The sequence below is a fragment of the Alosa alosa genome, chromosome 10 (assembly GCF_017589495.1).
Source record: "Alosa alosa isolate M-15738 ecotype Scorff River chromosome 10, AALO_Geno_1.1, whole genome shotgun sequence".
NCBI lineage: Eukaryota > Metazoa > Chordata > Actinopteri > Clupeiformes > Clupeidae > Alosa > Alosa alosa.
Genome location: NC_063198.1, coordinates 25,814,031 through 25,828,701, shown reverse-complemented (window position 1 = coordinate 25,828,701; position 14,671 = coordinate 25,814,031). Strand labels below are relative to the sequence as shown.

The 14,671-nt window shown below is 43.4% G+C and overlaps 1 protein-coding gene across 2 annotated transcripts in view; it reads right to left on the bottom strand.

Annotated features, from left to right (window-relative positions):
• Positions 1-3,021: 3,021 nt before the first annotated feature.
• The window catches only part of grm2a (glutamate receptor, metabotropic 2a), a 36,715-nt gene continuing 25,065 nt past the window's right edge, over positions 3,022-14,671 (bottom strand). The window contains exons 3-6 of one of the 2 annotated variants that reach the window (XM_048254943.1): positions 12,352-13,189; positions 8,961-10,027; positions 4,157-4,334; positions 3,022-3,650 (exon numbers count right to left, since the gene is read on the bottom strand). In XM_048254943.1, the coding sequence (XP_048110900.1) occupies positions 3,631-3,650; positions 4,157-4,334; positions 8,961-10,027; positions 12,352-13,189 (2,103 nt within the window). In that variant the 3' untranslated portion in view covers positions 3,022-3,630. The remainder of the gene's footprint in view (positions 3,651-4,156; positions 4,335-8,960; positions 10,028-12,351; positions 13,190-14,671) is intronic. The other variant, XM_048254942.1, reaches the window with a different exon arrangement.

The following is a 14,671-nucleotide window of genomic DNA, read 5'->3' as shown; positions in this document are numbered from 1 at the left end:
TCAACGTAATAAACCAGTTTAGAAATCATTTGGATGGTTAAATGACCTATTCCGGTGAAAATGGTGACTTTCCCCGCTGCGCCTAGCGTCCTCAGGCGGAAAACCAACCTTGCAACATTGAGACTACCGTCCTGGAAAGAGAAGTGAGAAACAAGAAACTAGTTTTAAATCGTGTTTCTTACCTTGTAACATCCACATAGTTCTGCCAAACGTATGCTAACCGTTCGCTAGCTTGTAAACAAATCCATGTGCTTTATCGTTACCTTTTCCCAGAGTTTGAAATAGCATAATGCAAAATTTCTCCAGCAGAGGGGGAAATCCTGCCAAGTGTCCCTTTAACTCTCAAAGTAGTCAAGAAAGAGATCAGATGATTCCTGAGTCATAATCAAACTTTTGTATAGTGAAATAAAGACTACAGGACTGGTTATTAAGATGAAGTTGTGTGCAACAGTGATAGGCTATGAACTAGCCTGGCTATGTTTAGGTCCTCTTGTCAGTCACCTTTTCTCAAAACTTGTTCACATGCAGCATGTTAGGCATATCTCTGAGGATCTTGCTTGGACTCACAACAGCATAAGCCGGGAGACAAAGTCTCAACTTTTTGAGTAGAATTTGATGTGCAAAGCAAAATCCTCAATGGCTTCTCCAGATCACAATCAAGACCATGATCACCAGCTCCACCACAGTCTGGTTGTATGCTCAACGGTTGTAAAGCCATGCAAAGCAGGTGGTGGGAGAAGCTGAAACCCATACAAACCATTAGGTCTACAGGAACAGCCTGCTGGAATACCTGGTCAGGAGGGCATGTAAAAGCATGAGGAACAGTTGCCACCTCCAACATTATCAAACTTCTCTTAATATTTTATTGGGGCCTTTTGCCTCAGAGTGAAGATTGATAGGAAACGAGTGTGAGAGAGAGATGGGGGTGGCATTTGGAAATATCTGTGGGTCAGAATCAAACCTGGATTTTCATCAGCACTTGAACTCGAATGTGGTTGAGATGTGCTGTGCACAGAATCTTAGTCAAACTCAGCCTATCAGAAACAGGAGTGAGAATGCAAGAACGACAAGTTTTTATACACACACCTTCAGGCTTATGAACACTCATACCCCTTCCCCCAGTCTGCAGGCTGCCCTTTGATCTTGCAACGTGCAAAGATTGACCCCATCCTGCTTGCACACACACACATACACGGCACGCACATACTGTACATGCAAGTGTACAATACACATAAATACTGTCACTCCTCAGTGTCCTCATGCACTGTATGGCAGAATGCACAGTCTTTCTTTTCATAGTCTTCTTTTGTCTAGACTTTATTGATAATTAATTGATGCAACAGTGAAGATAATAACAAGAGGAAGGTATGCTCAAGGGCTTGTGTCCTTGTGGGGTGCTGCTGGATCATGCACCTTGGTTTTAATAATAAAATAAATATAATAAATAAATAAAACATGACAAAATTTCAGTGGTAATAAATTATTTAATCTGATTGACTTTGGATTTGAAAATAATGTTTCAGAGTAAGGGTGTCCTAGAGTGCACTTCTACATTCAGATCAGGTCATGATGGTTAAGAACACCATTGAAAACTAATGGAGACAAAAATATGAAAATTGCATGTTTAGAAGCAACAAATTTTGACCCTTAAATTGACCTTTAACCATTAATGCATCATTACAGAACAGTAGCAAGCCCCAACTTCTTTAGATTTCTTTTGATATTTTATTGGCACCTTTTGCCTTTATTTTCCCTTCCATCCACGCTTCTGCATAGTCTATACATGACAAGGAGAGGAGAGGTGCAAAGAGGCAGAGAAAGACAAGCGAGAGGATCTGAGATGAGAGGGAGGAGAGGATGTCCTCATTATGAGTGTAGAGACTAAATATGTAGACTATGAGTTAATAATCTGTCACACCCAACAGACTGAAATCAGGATATTTGATCTCAGCAAAGACTTATTGCTCTATCAGAATCCAATTCACCTTATTCACCCGGCGGCCAGAACGAGGCTAATCTTGCCATTACACCTCAGTCCAGCAGATGGTGGTAACATACTCCGTTTACAAACTGCCAAAAAAAAAGCACACTGAAAAAGAAGTTCACTGGCCTGTTCTTTTTGTTTTGGCAGTTTGCAAATGGATTGCATTACGACCACCATCTGCTGGACTGAGGTGTAATGGCAAGTGTACCCTTTAGCCTCGTTCTGGCCGCCGGGCGAATAAGGTGACTGAGCCTAGCCATAGTTGTTATAAGTTCACATGATCACTAGGTGGAGCTCCAGCCTCAAAGTTCAATGTGTTTACTGACAGGTACATTCGGGTGCTTATGTTTCTTTGGATGTCAAAGTCAGTTATGTTGTGTAATCCTGAAGTGCACGGAGTAAGCTATCTTGGCCTTCTTGACCCATGTGAACTGGTCACGAGGTCCGGCTGTTCAGACAGCTTGGCAGATGGCAGAGCATTAGAAAGTCTAATGCATGAACTCTTGAAAAACTGAGAACTTGACTTAGAACTCAACTATAGCCTGCAGAAAGAGCACAAACAGTTTCAAGGGATTCAGACTCCACTGACATCTGAGGTGCACTAAAGAGGAGAATGGGGCCCTCCTGCTAATCATGGACACTTTTATCGTTACCTTGTTCTGATGTATCCATGGCAGACAGTGTGGCTTGTAGAAAATGCCAGCTGTTAAGGGACTGAAAATGTCAGCACTTGAGATGCTTTTAAAACCAGAGCGTTGAAAGAGATTCTCAGCGATCCCCCTCCAGTAGCTTTTGTGGGGATTAAAATGACTAATTAAATGTCCCAGGTTTTACTATTCACCAGCAGAGAAAACCACTTAATAAGAAATAGGAGAAGAACGTCAGTGATTTATCCAAACAGGTTTTAAACTGCAATTCTACCAGCCAGGCTTCAGTAAACTGTGACTGAACTTAGAGCCCCTCCCCTCTCCCACCACCACCCACCCCAGAGACAGCAAATAGACTATGCAAAAAAGAAAGGAGTACCGATCCAAACCTTTGTTCTCATATTCATAAAAAACACATTTTTTATTTACATAAATTACAAGAAAGCACAAACTGGTTTCACCAAAATCTACATTAAAAACATCTTGTATATTGTATATTGAACAGATTTACTATAATTTACTCAATGTCTCAAATAAACATTGACCTTTTTTTTCAATAAAAAGAAAGGGGTATACTGATCTTTATTGGCAGCTCATTCATCATATCTACTAGCCAGAGAAAGAAAAACAGAATTGGGACATTGTACTCACAACACGCTGAGGACAACATAATCAGGATGGTCTTCAGTCTAACCGCCTCAATACTTGTAACACCAGATTCTCGACTAGCATTTAAATAACTCTGTATACCATGTCTGGCAGGGGAACATGGCTTGGGCTTCTACAGTGAGGACGTTGTGGAGTCCAGCACCTCTCGGCCATTGCACACGGTCGGAACGACGTTGGAGGCTGAGGCTGAGAAGAGGGAGCACATGCATAATGCAGGAGAGGAAGAGGACGAAGAACAGAGGAAGAACATGTTCAGCCGTGTGCGTGCGAGCAGTGTTTGTCTGTGATGATCAGATGACAGTAGTGGAAGGACAGCTCTGAAACTTTACGTTAAGTGCCTCTGGTTGGTCCTGGTAAAATAGACATAGGGCTTTAACAGTGAGACTGCAGCTGATAGCTAGTTGGGAGTTAGTTGAGAAGTGAGTCTGAACATTTGACATTGATGGTGAGTGGTTGAGGCATCTGATGGGGTGAGCCAATTATCTTGTAGGGAGTATTTTGACTTATTTGAAATTAGTCATTTAGTCTTTGATACAAGATTATTACAGATTATCATTTGACTGTAGAGATTTTAAACAAAAATGGTAAGGAGTTTAACATTAGATATTGGATTAACACAACTGTGAAAATGGTAATAATGATGATGATGGAGATGATGATGATGATGATGAGGAGGAGGAGGAAGATGAGGAGGAGGAGGAGATTGATGATGCTGATGGTGATGATGCTGATGCTGATGATCCTGGTGGGCACAACTGTGATGTTGCATTTTTTATATTTACATATTTTATTTTGATGTTAACAATGATGATGGTGATGATTACGACACTGAGCATGTGGCGAACGGAGGTGCTACCTTGGGAGAAGCTGGAGCCTGGTCCTGTGGTCACGCTGAAGCGGGTGGTGGCCACCCTGAGCGTCGTGACGTTCTTCTGCGGCTGGAAGAGGATGATGTGGATCTTGGGGGCGAAGAGGCAGCCCAGCACCACCGAGCCACTGAGGCTGACCGAGATGCACATGGTGGTGGTCTGCACCTGCAGGACACAGGCACAGTGGGGCACATAGATCAACCAATGGCCCACATACACTCACCCATAGCGTCTGAGCGAGTGGGTACAAGAACCAAGATGTGGGGCTGGAACAACTCCCATGTAATAAATCCCACACTGTTAGTGTCCCTAGAAACAACCCAGGAATAAACATATATTTAAATATATATGTATACTGGGTTATATACCACATTCTGTATACTGAATGCATCCCGAAGTGTGTTTCTCAGCAGGTCATTTTCTATTATTTTTGCCATTAGTTTTATCATTATTATTTTCATCTCCCAGCATTCCTTCTTCGTAGGCCTTGCGCTCAGCAGGTAGCTGTATGGCAAGTAAATGAGGTGGGTCCCCTGCATCCTAATACAGGCATTCTGACGTGGAGCCTTCAGAGACTCACAGAGGCTGTACAGTAAAGAGAACATGCTGCGTATGTGTGTGTTATTTGATACTATAAGGGAAAATGACTGCACTGATTCATGATTCACTGATTCACATGCTGCTGTTTGAACTGAGCTTCTTATAAGTTGGTGTTACAAATGGCAGTATCTGTCATAATGTGTGCAAGTTCATTATTCATCCTAATTGCCCTAAAAGACAAATTGTCAACTGTCCTTAGCTAACAGGTAAAAGTACAGATACCATTCTTACAGCATTATATAACACTCTCTTAACGTTCCCATCTGATTTATTAGATGCAATCATTTTGACACTTTATTGGAGGAATGCATTGCAAATGCTCCATAAACGTTTTTGCAAAAATATGATCCAATTGGGAGTATTATAAGCCTGTATTACAAATGCAAAGATGAATGTTAGGACAATATTCTCATAATATATATTTTTTAGAATGTATGAGTTATGAGTTAAACTGAAAGACGTTTTTGCCGATGTTCTTCATAATGTCACCAAAACATGGCAAAATTGGACAAAACCATTGTTTCAACAACTAATCTGGGGTGCTACAAGGCCATTTTTGGAAAAAAAAAAAGTAGGCGTAGTTTTCCTCTTTGACCAACAGCACTAACAGATACTACCAGGGTGCAGTTGGTCCGGTTATGGGTGCTGCAATCTAACCTCCCTGGCAAACCCCACAAAGTCAGTCACTCTAGCGCAGTGGTTCTCAAATGGGGGTACGTGAAGGCACTCCAGGGGGTACGTGAGATTTTGAAATATACATATATTAAAAAAGTAGAATCCATGCAAAAATACTTTTAAAACAATTATTTAATAAATATTTCAGGAAAATATAAAGTTCATAAAATGAATTTGGGATATGAAATTGAATAGCCTAATATTCAATTTCATATCCCAAATTCATTTTATGAACTTTATATAGCTAGAGATTATCCTAAAAACCCAGGATGGTTCGATGGAGTCGAACGATGGAGTCGTGGTTGAAGCATAGCGGTTAGGGGGTACTTGGCTAAAAAAATATTTCACAGGGGGGAACATCACTGAAAAAAGGTTGAGAACCACTGCTCTAGCGGGCAGTGACAGGGTCAGCTGTGGTGATGATGTGGCCGTGTGGGGAGAGTCTGGATCATGCTTGGAGACCATGGACTTCTGCCCACTTTTACCTAAAATTAGAGCCACCGCCATTTCTAAGAGAACAGTATTGCATAAGAATACGCATAAGTGCTTTTAATAATGCAGAGCATGTTTCTAACAAGGGACAATGTACTCAAGATTTTTCTGGCTTTCCAGCAAGGTTTCTTACTTCCTCAACAACAACAAAGGAACAAATATTGGACAGCTGCTGAGTTCAATATTCGAGAGAAGCTACTGAGTTCCCAGTGCTTCAGTCTGATGAGATGCATGAGAGGACCTTGTCCAAAATTACAATGTGAATCATCCTTAAAATGCCCCTCGGTTTGTATTGCACATGAGTGCCATCTTGTCTTTAGCCATCCCTGCACAGACAGTGCCAACTCTTATCTTCTCTGAAAATGTTGCTGTGTTTATTAGATTTGCATGTCACGAAAAACACTCATGAATATTTTGAATATTTCTCAGTCAAGGGCATGTGAATAGGAGCATGGAGCATGTGTTAGCCTCGGTGAGCTGCTGCCCAGTGTCTGTTCCACTGTCTCTTTGCTTAAGGGCGCTTCTAGCACACCCACCCTGGTGAAGTACTCTAACACCAGCGTGTCTCTCACAGCAAGTGTCAATCACACGAGTTGAGTTATGCCAGACGATAGAATTAGAATTTAGTCCTCGAGGCATTACAATGAGATACAGACAGGGCCTTTCAAAACGTATCAAGCAAGCAATGACATGTCAGATGTCAGTCACCAAAAAAAAAAAAAAAACGAAATGTAGGCAAAATTGGACAGGACAAGGTAAGCCAAGAAAATTATTCATTTTTTTTAAGATGAAGAAAAACAGTCTGCATGAGTCGTGAGCGCAGACTCACTGGTGCTTTTAGCGATTCAGTTTTCATACTTTAAGACACTCTGGAGCTGCATATATATTAGACATTAAATATGAAAACCAGCCCTTGACTTCCATCAATATTCCTTTTTTTCTCATATCAGTGGTTCCTTTTAAAATGAGATTCATGTAATCTTTGTTTCTCAGTGGAAGAATTTGAAAACTCCTTTGTCTTTTTGACCATGGAAACAATATTAAGGGTTTAAATAAACCCTCTTCTTACAAGGCTTTGTTACATTTCTTTACAAAACAACAAGCATTGTTTTTCGAGGAGTTAGGTTTGGTTAATTTCCCCTTTTGATCTGATATGACTAATTATTTATAGCTTCTAACTTTGTCCAATCCCCTTCTTCAAGTGCAGACATTTCTAGGCCAGTCTGCTGCTGCTGTTCCTCGTGCTCACCTCAGTCCTAGGCCACGGCTGGCCACAGCTGGGACGCAGTCCCTCTTACCTCTTATTCACACTCCAGTCCACACGGCCCTGTGTGGCAGCAGAGCGCTGAGGAACATCCTGTGTCTCTACCCCCAACCTGCCCCTCACGCCTGCACCCAACCTCCACAGAGCCAATACCTCTACGGACAGAAGATGAGTCCCTAGAGATCTGGGTCTCTCTCTCTCTCTCTCTCTCTCTCTCTCTCTCTCTTATCTGTCTATCTCTCTCTCTCTCTCTCTCTTATCTCTGTCTATCTCTCGTCTATCTCTCTCTCTCTCTCTCTTATCTGTCTATCTCTCTCTCTCTCTCTCTCTCTCTCTCTTTCATATTCCTCGACTCTCCTTTTCCCATCATCTCTCTTCATTCTTTCCCCCCTTCCTCTAATATCTCATTTGTCATTAAGATTCTCAGTATTCATAAGGCGCAGGTATGGTGCTTCAAGTGTTCATTATCAGGCGTTAAGCTTTGCCGGGCTGTGCTGTTAAGCCTCTGTGGCTGAGTGCAACAGCTGATTTGCCTCTGTGACCTGATTCACGTCCTCTGGCCACACTCTCCTCCTTGCACCTCAGATATTCATATTCACACTCACACACACACACACACACACACACACACACACACACACACACACACACACACACACACACACACACAGAAACACACACACACACATTATACATGCATGCTCGCATATTCTCTCTGTCTCTCTCTCTCTCTCTCTCTCTCTCTGACACACACACACACATACATGCATACGTACGTACATACATACATACATACATACATACATACATACATACATACATGCATACATACATAGGCCTACATATCAAGTGTCCATGCATTTGGAATGTAGAATTATAGGCTGTAAAGAGTATGGTAAATATAATGAATGCTATAAGTATGGCCGTGTTATTAAATTAGTCTGAAGTGCTTTTCTGCACTCAACTCCTTAAGGATCTTGTATAACAATGTGAAATACATAAAAGTTATGAACAATATTTCATGAATGGCAGTGGCCACCAAATGTGTGGCTCCAGTGCTATAATCCAGTCATTTGCCAGGATATCATGTGTGCAGTGCCTTTGTTCTCTACTGGGACACATTTTCCAGCCACATGAAAAGCAAGCTGCTCCTTTTATCAGCGCTAAAGACAGCCCATCAAAGGGATCTCTCTGTCTGTCACCTGAATCGGCAGGTACCACACAAAAAGATCCAATAAGGCAATCTCTCCATTTCCACACCATATTTTATGTGGATACTAAAACTATGTGAGAGAAGGTATCATCAGTCTGTTTCAGCTGATGCATTATTAAAAACAATATATTGTTAAAATTACAGAGGTTTGCTATTGCTATTATTTCTTCATTTGGAACTAACCGCTTTGATTTTATTCACACTCTGGTGGAAAGCAAACAAACATATTGCATATCATCATGATCGCCCCCTGTAGCACAATTTTACGTATTAAACACAGTTATGTGAGAGAAGCCTTGTAGGGAACACAAAACAAGCACACCAAACACATAGTGTTGCAGGCCTCTCACTTGAGCACAAGTTGCCATCAGATCCGCTCTGGAAGTCCAAGATGGAAATCCCATGATCACATGTAGTTGTCTCGTACCCAGTCATCTGCAGTGAGAGCTGGCAGCCCCCTCTATCCATCTAACTGTCAGTCAGGAGCACCATAAGGCTATAAATAAATCCTGCCCTTCGAGGGAAGAAATAAATAAGGGGAACTCACCCTGTAGTCGCTGGCGGTGACGTAGAAGATGGGCTGGAAGGCCAACCAGATGATGCAGGTGGTGTACATGGTGAAGCCGATGAACTTGGCCTCGTTGAAATTCTCGGGGCACTTGCGGGTCTTGAAGGCGTAGACGGTGCAGAGGATGATGAGCACGCAGTTGTAGGTGAGCGACACCAGCATGCTGGCGTCCTTGCTGTTGCACTTGAGCGTGACCACGTCGCGGCGCTCGGGGCTGACCTCCTTGCGCACGCCGGGCGTCTCCACCAACAGCCAGCCCACGGCCACCATCAGCTGGCAGGAGATGAGCGCGGCGCAGATGACCACCTGCGAGGTGGGGCTGATGAAGCGCGGGCGCTGGGCACCGCCGCCGGACACGCCGTTGAAGATGCGCGAGATGCGGTTGGTCTTGGTCAGCAGCGCTGAGTAGCAGACGGCGAAGGATGTGCCCAGGCCCAGGCGCCGCAGCGTGCACACGGCCGCCGATGGCTTGGCGATGTAGATGAACGTCATGGCGTAGCACATAAGCACGCCCAGCAGCAGGATGTAGGAGAGCTCGCGGCCCGACGCCTTGACCACCGGCGTGTCGTTGTGCTTCAGGAAGAGGCCCACCACGAACAGCGTGCACATGATGCCCAGGCAGGAGATGGTCACCGGCCCCACGGCCCACGCGTCCGACCAGTGGATGTACTCCTCGGGCAGGTCGTAGCAGCCCGTCAGGTTGGCCAGGGGCCACTGGCCGAAGCTACAGTCGGCACAGGTGAACTCGTCGCTCAGGTACTGGTACGGCTGGCAGGGGATGCAGATCCAGCAGCACACATCGCCTGGCTGCATGCTCTTGATCTCGTTCTTGCGGCAAGGGTCACTGCACTGGGACGTGGGCAGCGCCTGGCTCTCCCACGGGATCAGGCTGGTGTTGAGGCTCAGGCTCTGAGCCCAGTAGCCCACCTTGTGGTACGCATACTTGCCGTTCTCCTTGTGGTAGTGGAAGATCTTGTAGCGACCAAAGCTGTCGCCGAAGGCATCGAAGCGAACAACGTGATCCCTGTCTGCTGGGCGGAATGGGGCTAAATGTGGAGACAGAGGATACTGCGGGGTCAGTTAGGTCACTTAGCAGAAACACAATGTAAAACACAAAATATCAGAAAAAAACTATATAAAACACAACCAAAAAACAAGGTTTGAGTTTGTATAATTCATCAGTTACTCAGCTACATTTTTATCCAAAAACAACATTTCTGTTTCTAATTCATTATCAATATTGATCACTGCTAAGTTAGCAACACAAAACTCAAAAGGTAAATTCAGACAGACAGTCCATGGCAATGCAGCAGTTCAGGAGATACCTAAAGTGATCTATAGACGGTTTAAATAAACATGATCAAGACAGACACCATGTTTCTCACACGTAACAACTTAGGATCACCTTAGGATATTCCCAGCAGGACTGCTTGACTAATAAAGCAAAGCATTAGGCATAATGGATTGCACTAAAATGTGCAAAACAGAGGCCAGAAGGTAGACTCACAGAGTTGTCCAGTGTCTTTGATTTAATCTGCTCTCAAAGCCTCCTATGGCTTTTTTAATTTTTTTCCAAACAAATTTGTTCATGAGTTTAAATTGGACCGAAGACATTAGATAACTTCCCTTGTGTACAGACATTGGCATATCATCTATCTAAATAGTACTCCACTAGCAAAACAATTCCCTCTCAGGTTTGTACATATCGAACCACTGAAAATGAAACCAGTTTGAGAGAGATTAAGGCTAATTTGTCAACAAAAACAAAATCTTTGGGCTCTGCTCTCTCTCTCTCTCACTCTCTCTCTCTCTCTCTCGTAGAAAATATTTGCCTTTTCCTATATCCACTTCCAGCTTGAAACTCACTGGCGGCTGCATCCCAGATCCGCAGCTATTTGAGATGGATGGCAGGATCACCCCGCATGTCTGAGAACCTACGTGTATCCTGCATACAAGGATGGAAAAGGTCTTTGCAAGCGCAGCCTATCGGAACCTGTGTGTGGAAAACGCTGCCGCAGCATCAAATGGTAAATCCAAGCTCTGCAGTAAAGCACGGGTCGGGGGTGTTGCCCCACTTGCGGTAATGCTGAACGATTTCGACAAAAGCCACGGAACACGAAGAATGTGCTCCACACAATAGAGTCCATGCATAATTCAAGGCAGTGGCTTCCAAGAGGATAGCATCTGACAAGGTTATGCTTCTGCCTGTTAAGTACTTCACTGATGTCTTTGACAGAGCTATTCACGTTTCTGGGGCCAAATCCTTTTCTCGCCTGGAGTGTGACGAGGTTGTTTGCAAGCATGAAGCTGATAATTATGGCTATAACACAACCTTATCATGTGAGGCAAAATGAAAAAAAACTAAATTAATCTTAGATTCCCTGTAGGTGTTTATTTGTGCGGAGTTGTCACTGATATTATTCAATTTGCCAGCTTGCTGAGGGGCCATTGAGGAATGAATAAGAGGCTTTGACACACCCTGATCAATTTTGTATGGTTGTGCAGTCATCAGAGGGATAAAAATGAAACAGGATAATCCTGATAATCTTGACAGCCACCTTGTATTAAAGTGTGCCGTGTACAAATACAGAATACTAGCAATTTAATAGGTATATATATATATATATATATATATATAGACATATTCATTAAATCTATCTGTATACATTGCCTGGTGCACAAAGTACACATTAGCGAGACGTGCAAACCCATTATCACTTCAGGGGCGTAATCGCGCTTTAATAGCACTATTTCGGGGCTAGTACCGCCGAATTTCTGGCCTCACCTTTACCCTTGGGCCAACGAGTGCTTACTGGTGAGGCGGTGTCAAGGTGGAAGGCGGAACTGAGTCAGGTAATTAATTGTCAAAACAACAGTTTGACTTGCCACGTGACTGCATTGCTAGCAATAGTTCCATAAAATGATCAATGCAAGGCTCTGCTTAATATTAAAACGCAAAGCTTAACTGTCTCCGGGGGAGCTAATTGACAGCCTTGGACTGTATACCTTTCCCAATCCCAGTGGTGGAAACAATGTGTTATGGACGTGCTTTTGCTTATGATTCTGTCATTAATAAAGATATATGTGCTATGTGGCCCTGTCCTGGTCTTCGTTGTACTAATTGCATTTCAACTGTCTTCAGGCTCCATTCAAAAGAAAAATAGTTAGTTATAAAACATGGACAACATTCCTACAAATATGATCTTTCACCTATAATACAAACGTTTAAACTGGTGTGCAGTAAAAATGATGACTCCCTGAATATTGCTATTGATTTCAGGTTATACTGTACAGTGCAAGCTGATTACACCAGTTAATTCGCACACATTAAAAAAAAAAAAAAAACACACACATACACACACACACTCACCATCAAATTTTGTCTTCAGAATGTAGTCTTTGTAGAACTTGCGACCATTTCCCGGCTTCATGGCACTGCAGACTTTGGTGGTGTTGGGACACAAAGCCTGTCTCATGTTATGCAAGGCGTGTGCCATGGCATAGACTGCATTCACTACAAACATAATCTTAGACTCTTGTTCGAATTTGCCGTCTTTCAGGGTGTGCTTTGCGCAACTCACGTTGTGCAGGCTGCACTGAAAGCGGTGCTCCCAGAATTCTCGGAACCATGGATTTCGGGTGTTGTTGTAAGGGTTAAGGTTGGTGAAATACTCGGTAAACTTGGGAATGGGATAAGATGCCAGCTCAATAGTGAAGGCCCCGTTTGCTGACGTTTCGCTACCTCTGACCACGCTCTCCTGCGCGCCCCATCCATCACTCGCCACCCAAATGAAGGTGACGTTCATGCGCGTGGCAGCCACCAGTAGCTCGCGTGCGTCCTCACTGCGTGTGAACAGGATCACTACTTTGGCGTTGGATTTCTGCTGCAGAGAGCGAATCACATTCTCGTAGCTGTAGCGGTCCATGGAGCGGGTCACCTTGGCTGAGATGGCAATGCAAATCTGGAGAGCCCGGGCCTCCTGCTGGAAGGCATCGATACCCGTCTCACCATAGTCACCCTCTGAGGCCACAGTGGAGACGTAGGTCCAGTTAAAGTACCGTAAGATCTCCGCCATGGCTTTGGCCTGGTAGAAGTCAGGGGGAACAGTGCGAGCAAAGAAGTCATACCGGGATTTGTCACTCAGTTTAGCGCTTGTTGAAGCATAGCTTATTTGAGGAATCTGGAACAGACGAAGCAAGTTTGCCACCTGCAACAGAAAGAGATTTACACTTAGACCACACCATGGCGCGACTACAGTCAGACTGATCAATGTATACGTTTAAGAAGAGTGTGCATGTTTTACGTCGAGATAAGAAACATGGTAGTTTCCCTGTGGAAAACATACTTTATAAACTAAAGCAGGAGATATTTGGTGGAAACAAGTGAGAAATTATTAGATAGATAGATAGATAGATACTTTATTGATCCCCAAGGGGAAATTCAAGGTCTCAGTAACCTACAGACATCACACACAACATGCACTTACAGCAGAAATGGTAAATATAAGTATAAACATATAACAAAACTCCACTGTACAATAGAGACAGTAGAAGATAAGAAAAACTAACAAAACTAAATACTAAATATACTATATAAATCAAATAAAAAATCCACAGTGTGCTTGTGCCAGGGTGATCAAGCATGAGACGTTTGCAGTGACAGGGCCGGGACTGGCCTGTAGTTCTGTGTGCATGGTAAGGTGCTCAAGAGAGTGAGTGTCATGGTGAAGGTGCAAAAAGTAGTCCAACAGTAGTCCAACAGTGCAAGAATAAGGTCTAGAGACCAGCATAAATAATATGGACAAATAACAGAGTAAAGTATAATGTAGACAGGGCAATATAAAAAAAACTATGTCAGTGCAAGAATAGGTTGAGGTAATTGGGTTACAGCCATTCAGTATTGTAGCAGAAGCCATTGATCATGTGTGCTAATATAGCATGAAAAACAGTGTAGCAGTAAAACAGTAGTAAAAACATTAGGCTGTGGACAGTAGTAAAACAGTAGTGGGCAGTTAGTACTCAAACATGGAGAGGGTGGAGAGGCAGACAGACTATGCAGAGAAGTATATCTCTCCTCTTCCCTTTAGTGAAGCATTGAACAGTTCAATGGCCCTGGGGACAAATTACTTCCTCAGCCTTTCAGTTGTGCATGGCAGTGAGCGAAGTCTCCAGCTGATCAAGCTCTTTTGCTTTTTAATAGTGCTGTAGAGTGGATGACATTCATTGTCCAAGATGTTGATCAGTTTGCTCAGGGTCCTTTTATCTGATATTGAAGTGATGCACTCCAGTTCGGCTCCCACGACAGAGCCAGCTTTCCTTACTAGCCTGTCAAGTCGCCCAGCATCCTTCTTCTTTGTGCTTCCTCCCCAGCATATTATTAGTTTTGACAAGCTGTCTAGGTCACAGGGGCAATCTGTAACTCATGGTATGGCTTCCATTTCATTCTTACACTATTCACTCAAGCAGCCTGCTGCTTCACACATTGTCATGTTTCTGATTGCCTAATAAGATCATTGAGTCATCATGGGTGCCAGGGACAAACATTCCAGGGCTGTCTCATAGCATCTGATGCTCTTGGCCATGTCTAGCAATGAAAATGAGAACACAGAGTGACAGGTCACGATCAAATTTACAGGAGTTGTGATTGGATACAAAGGCATATATAACTCAGTGAATCCCTATCTGTCCTC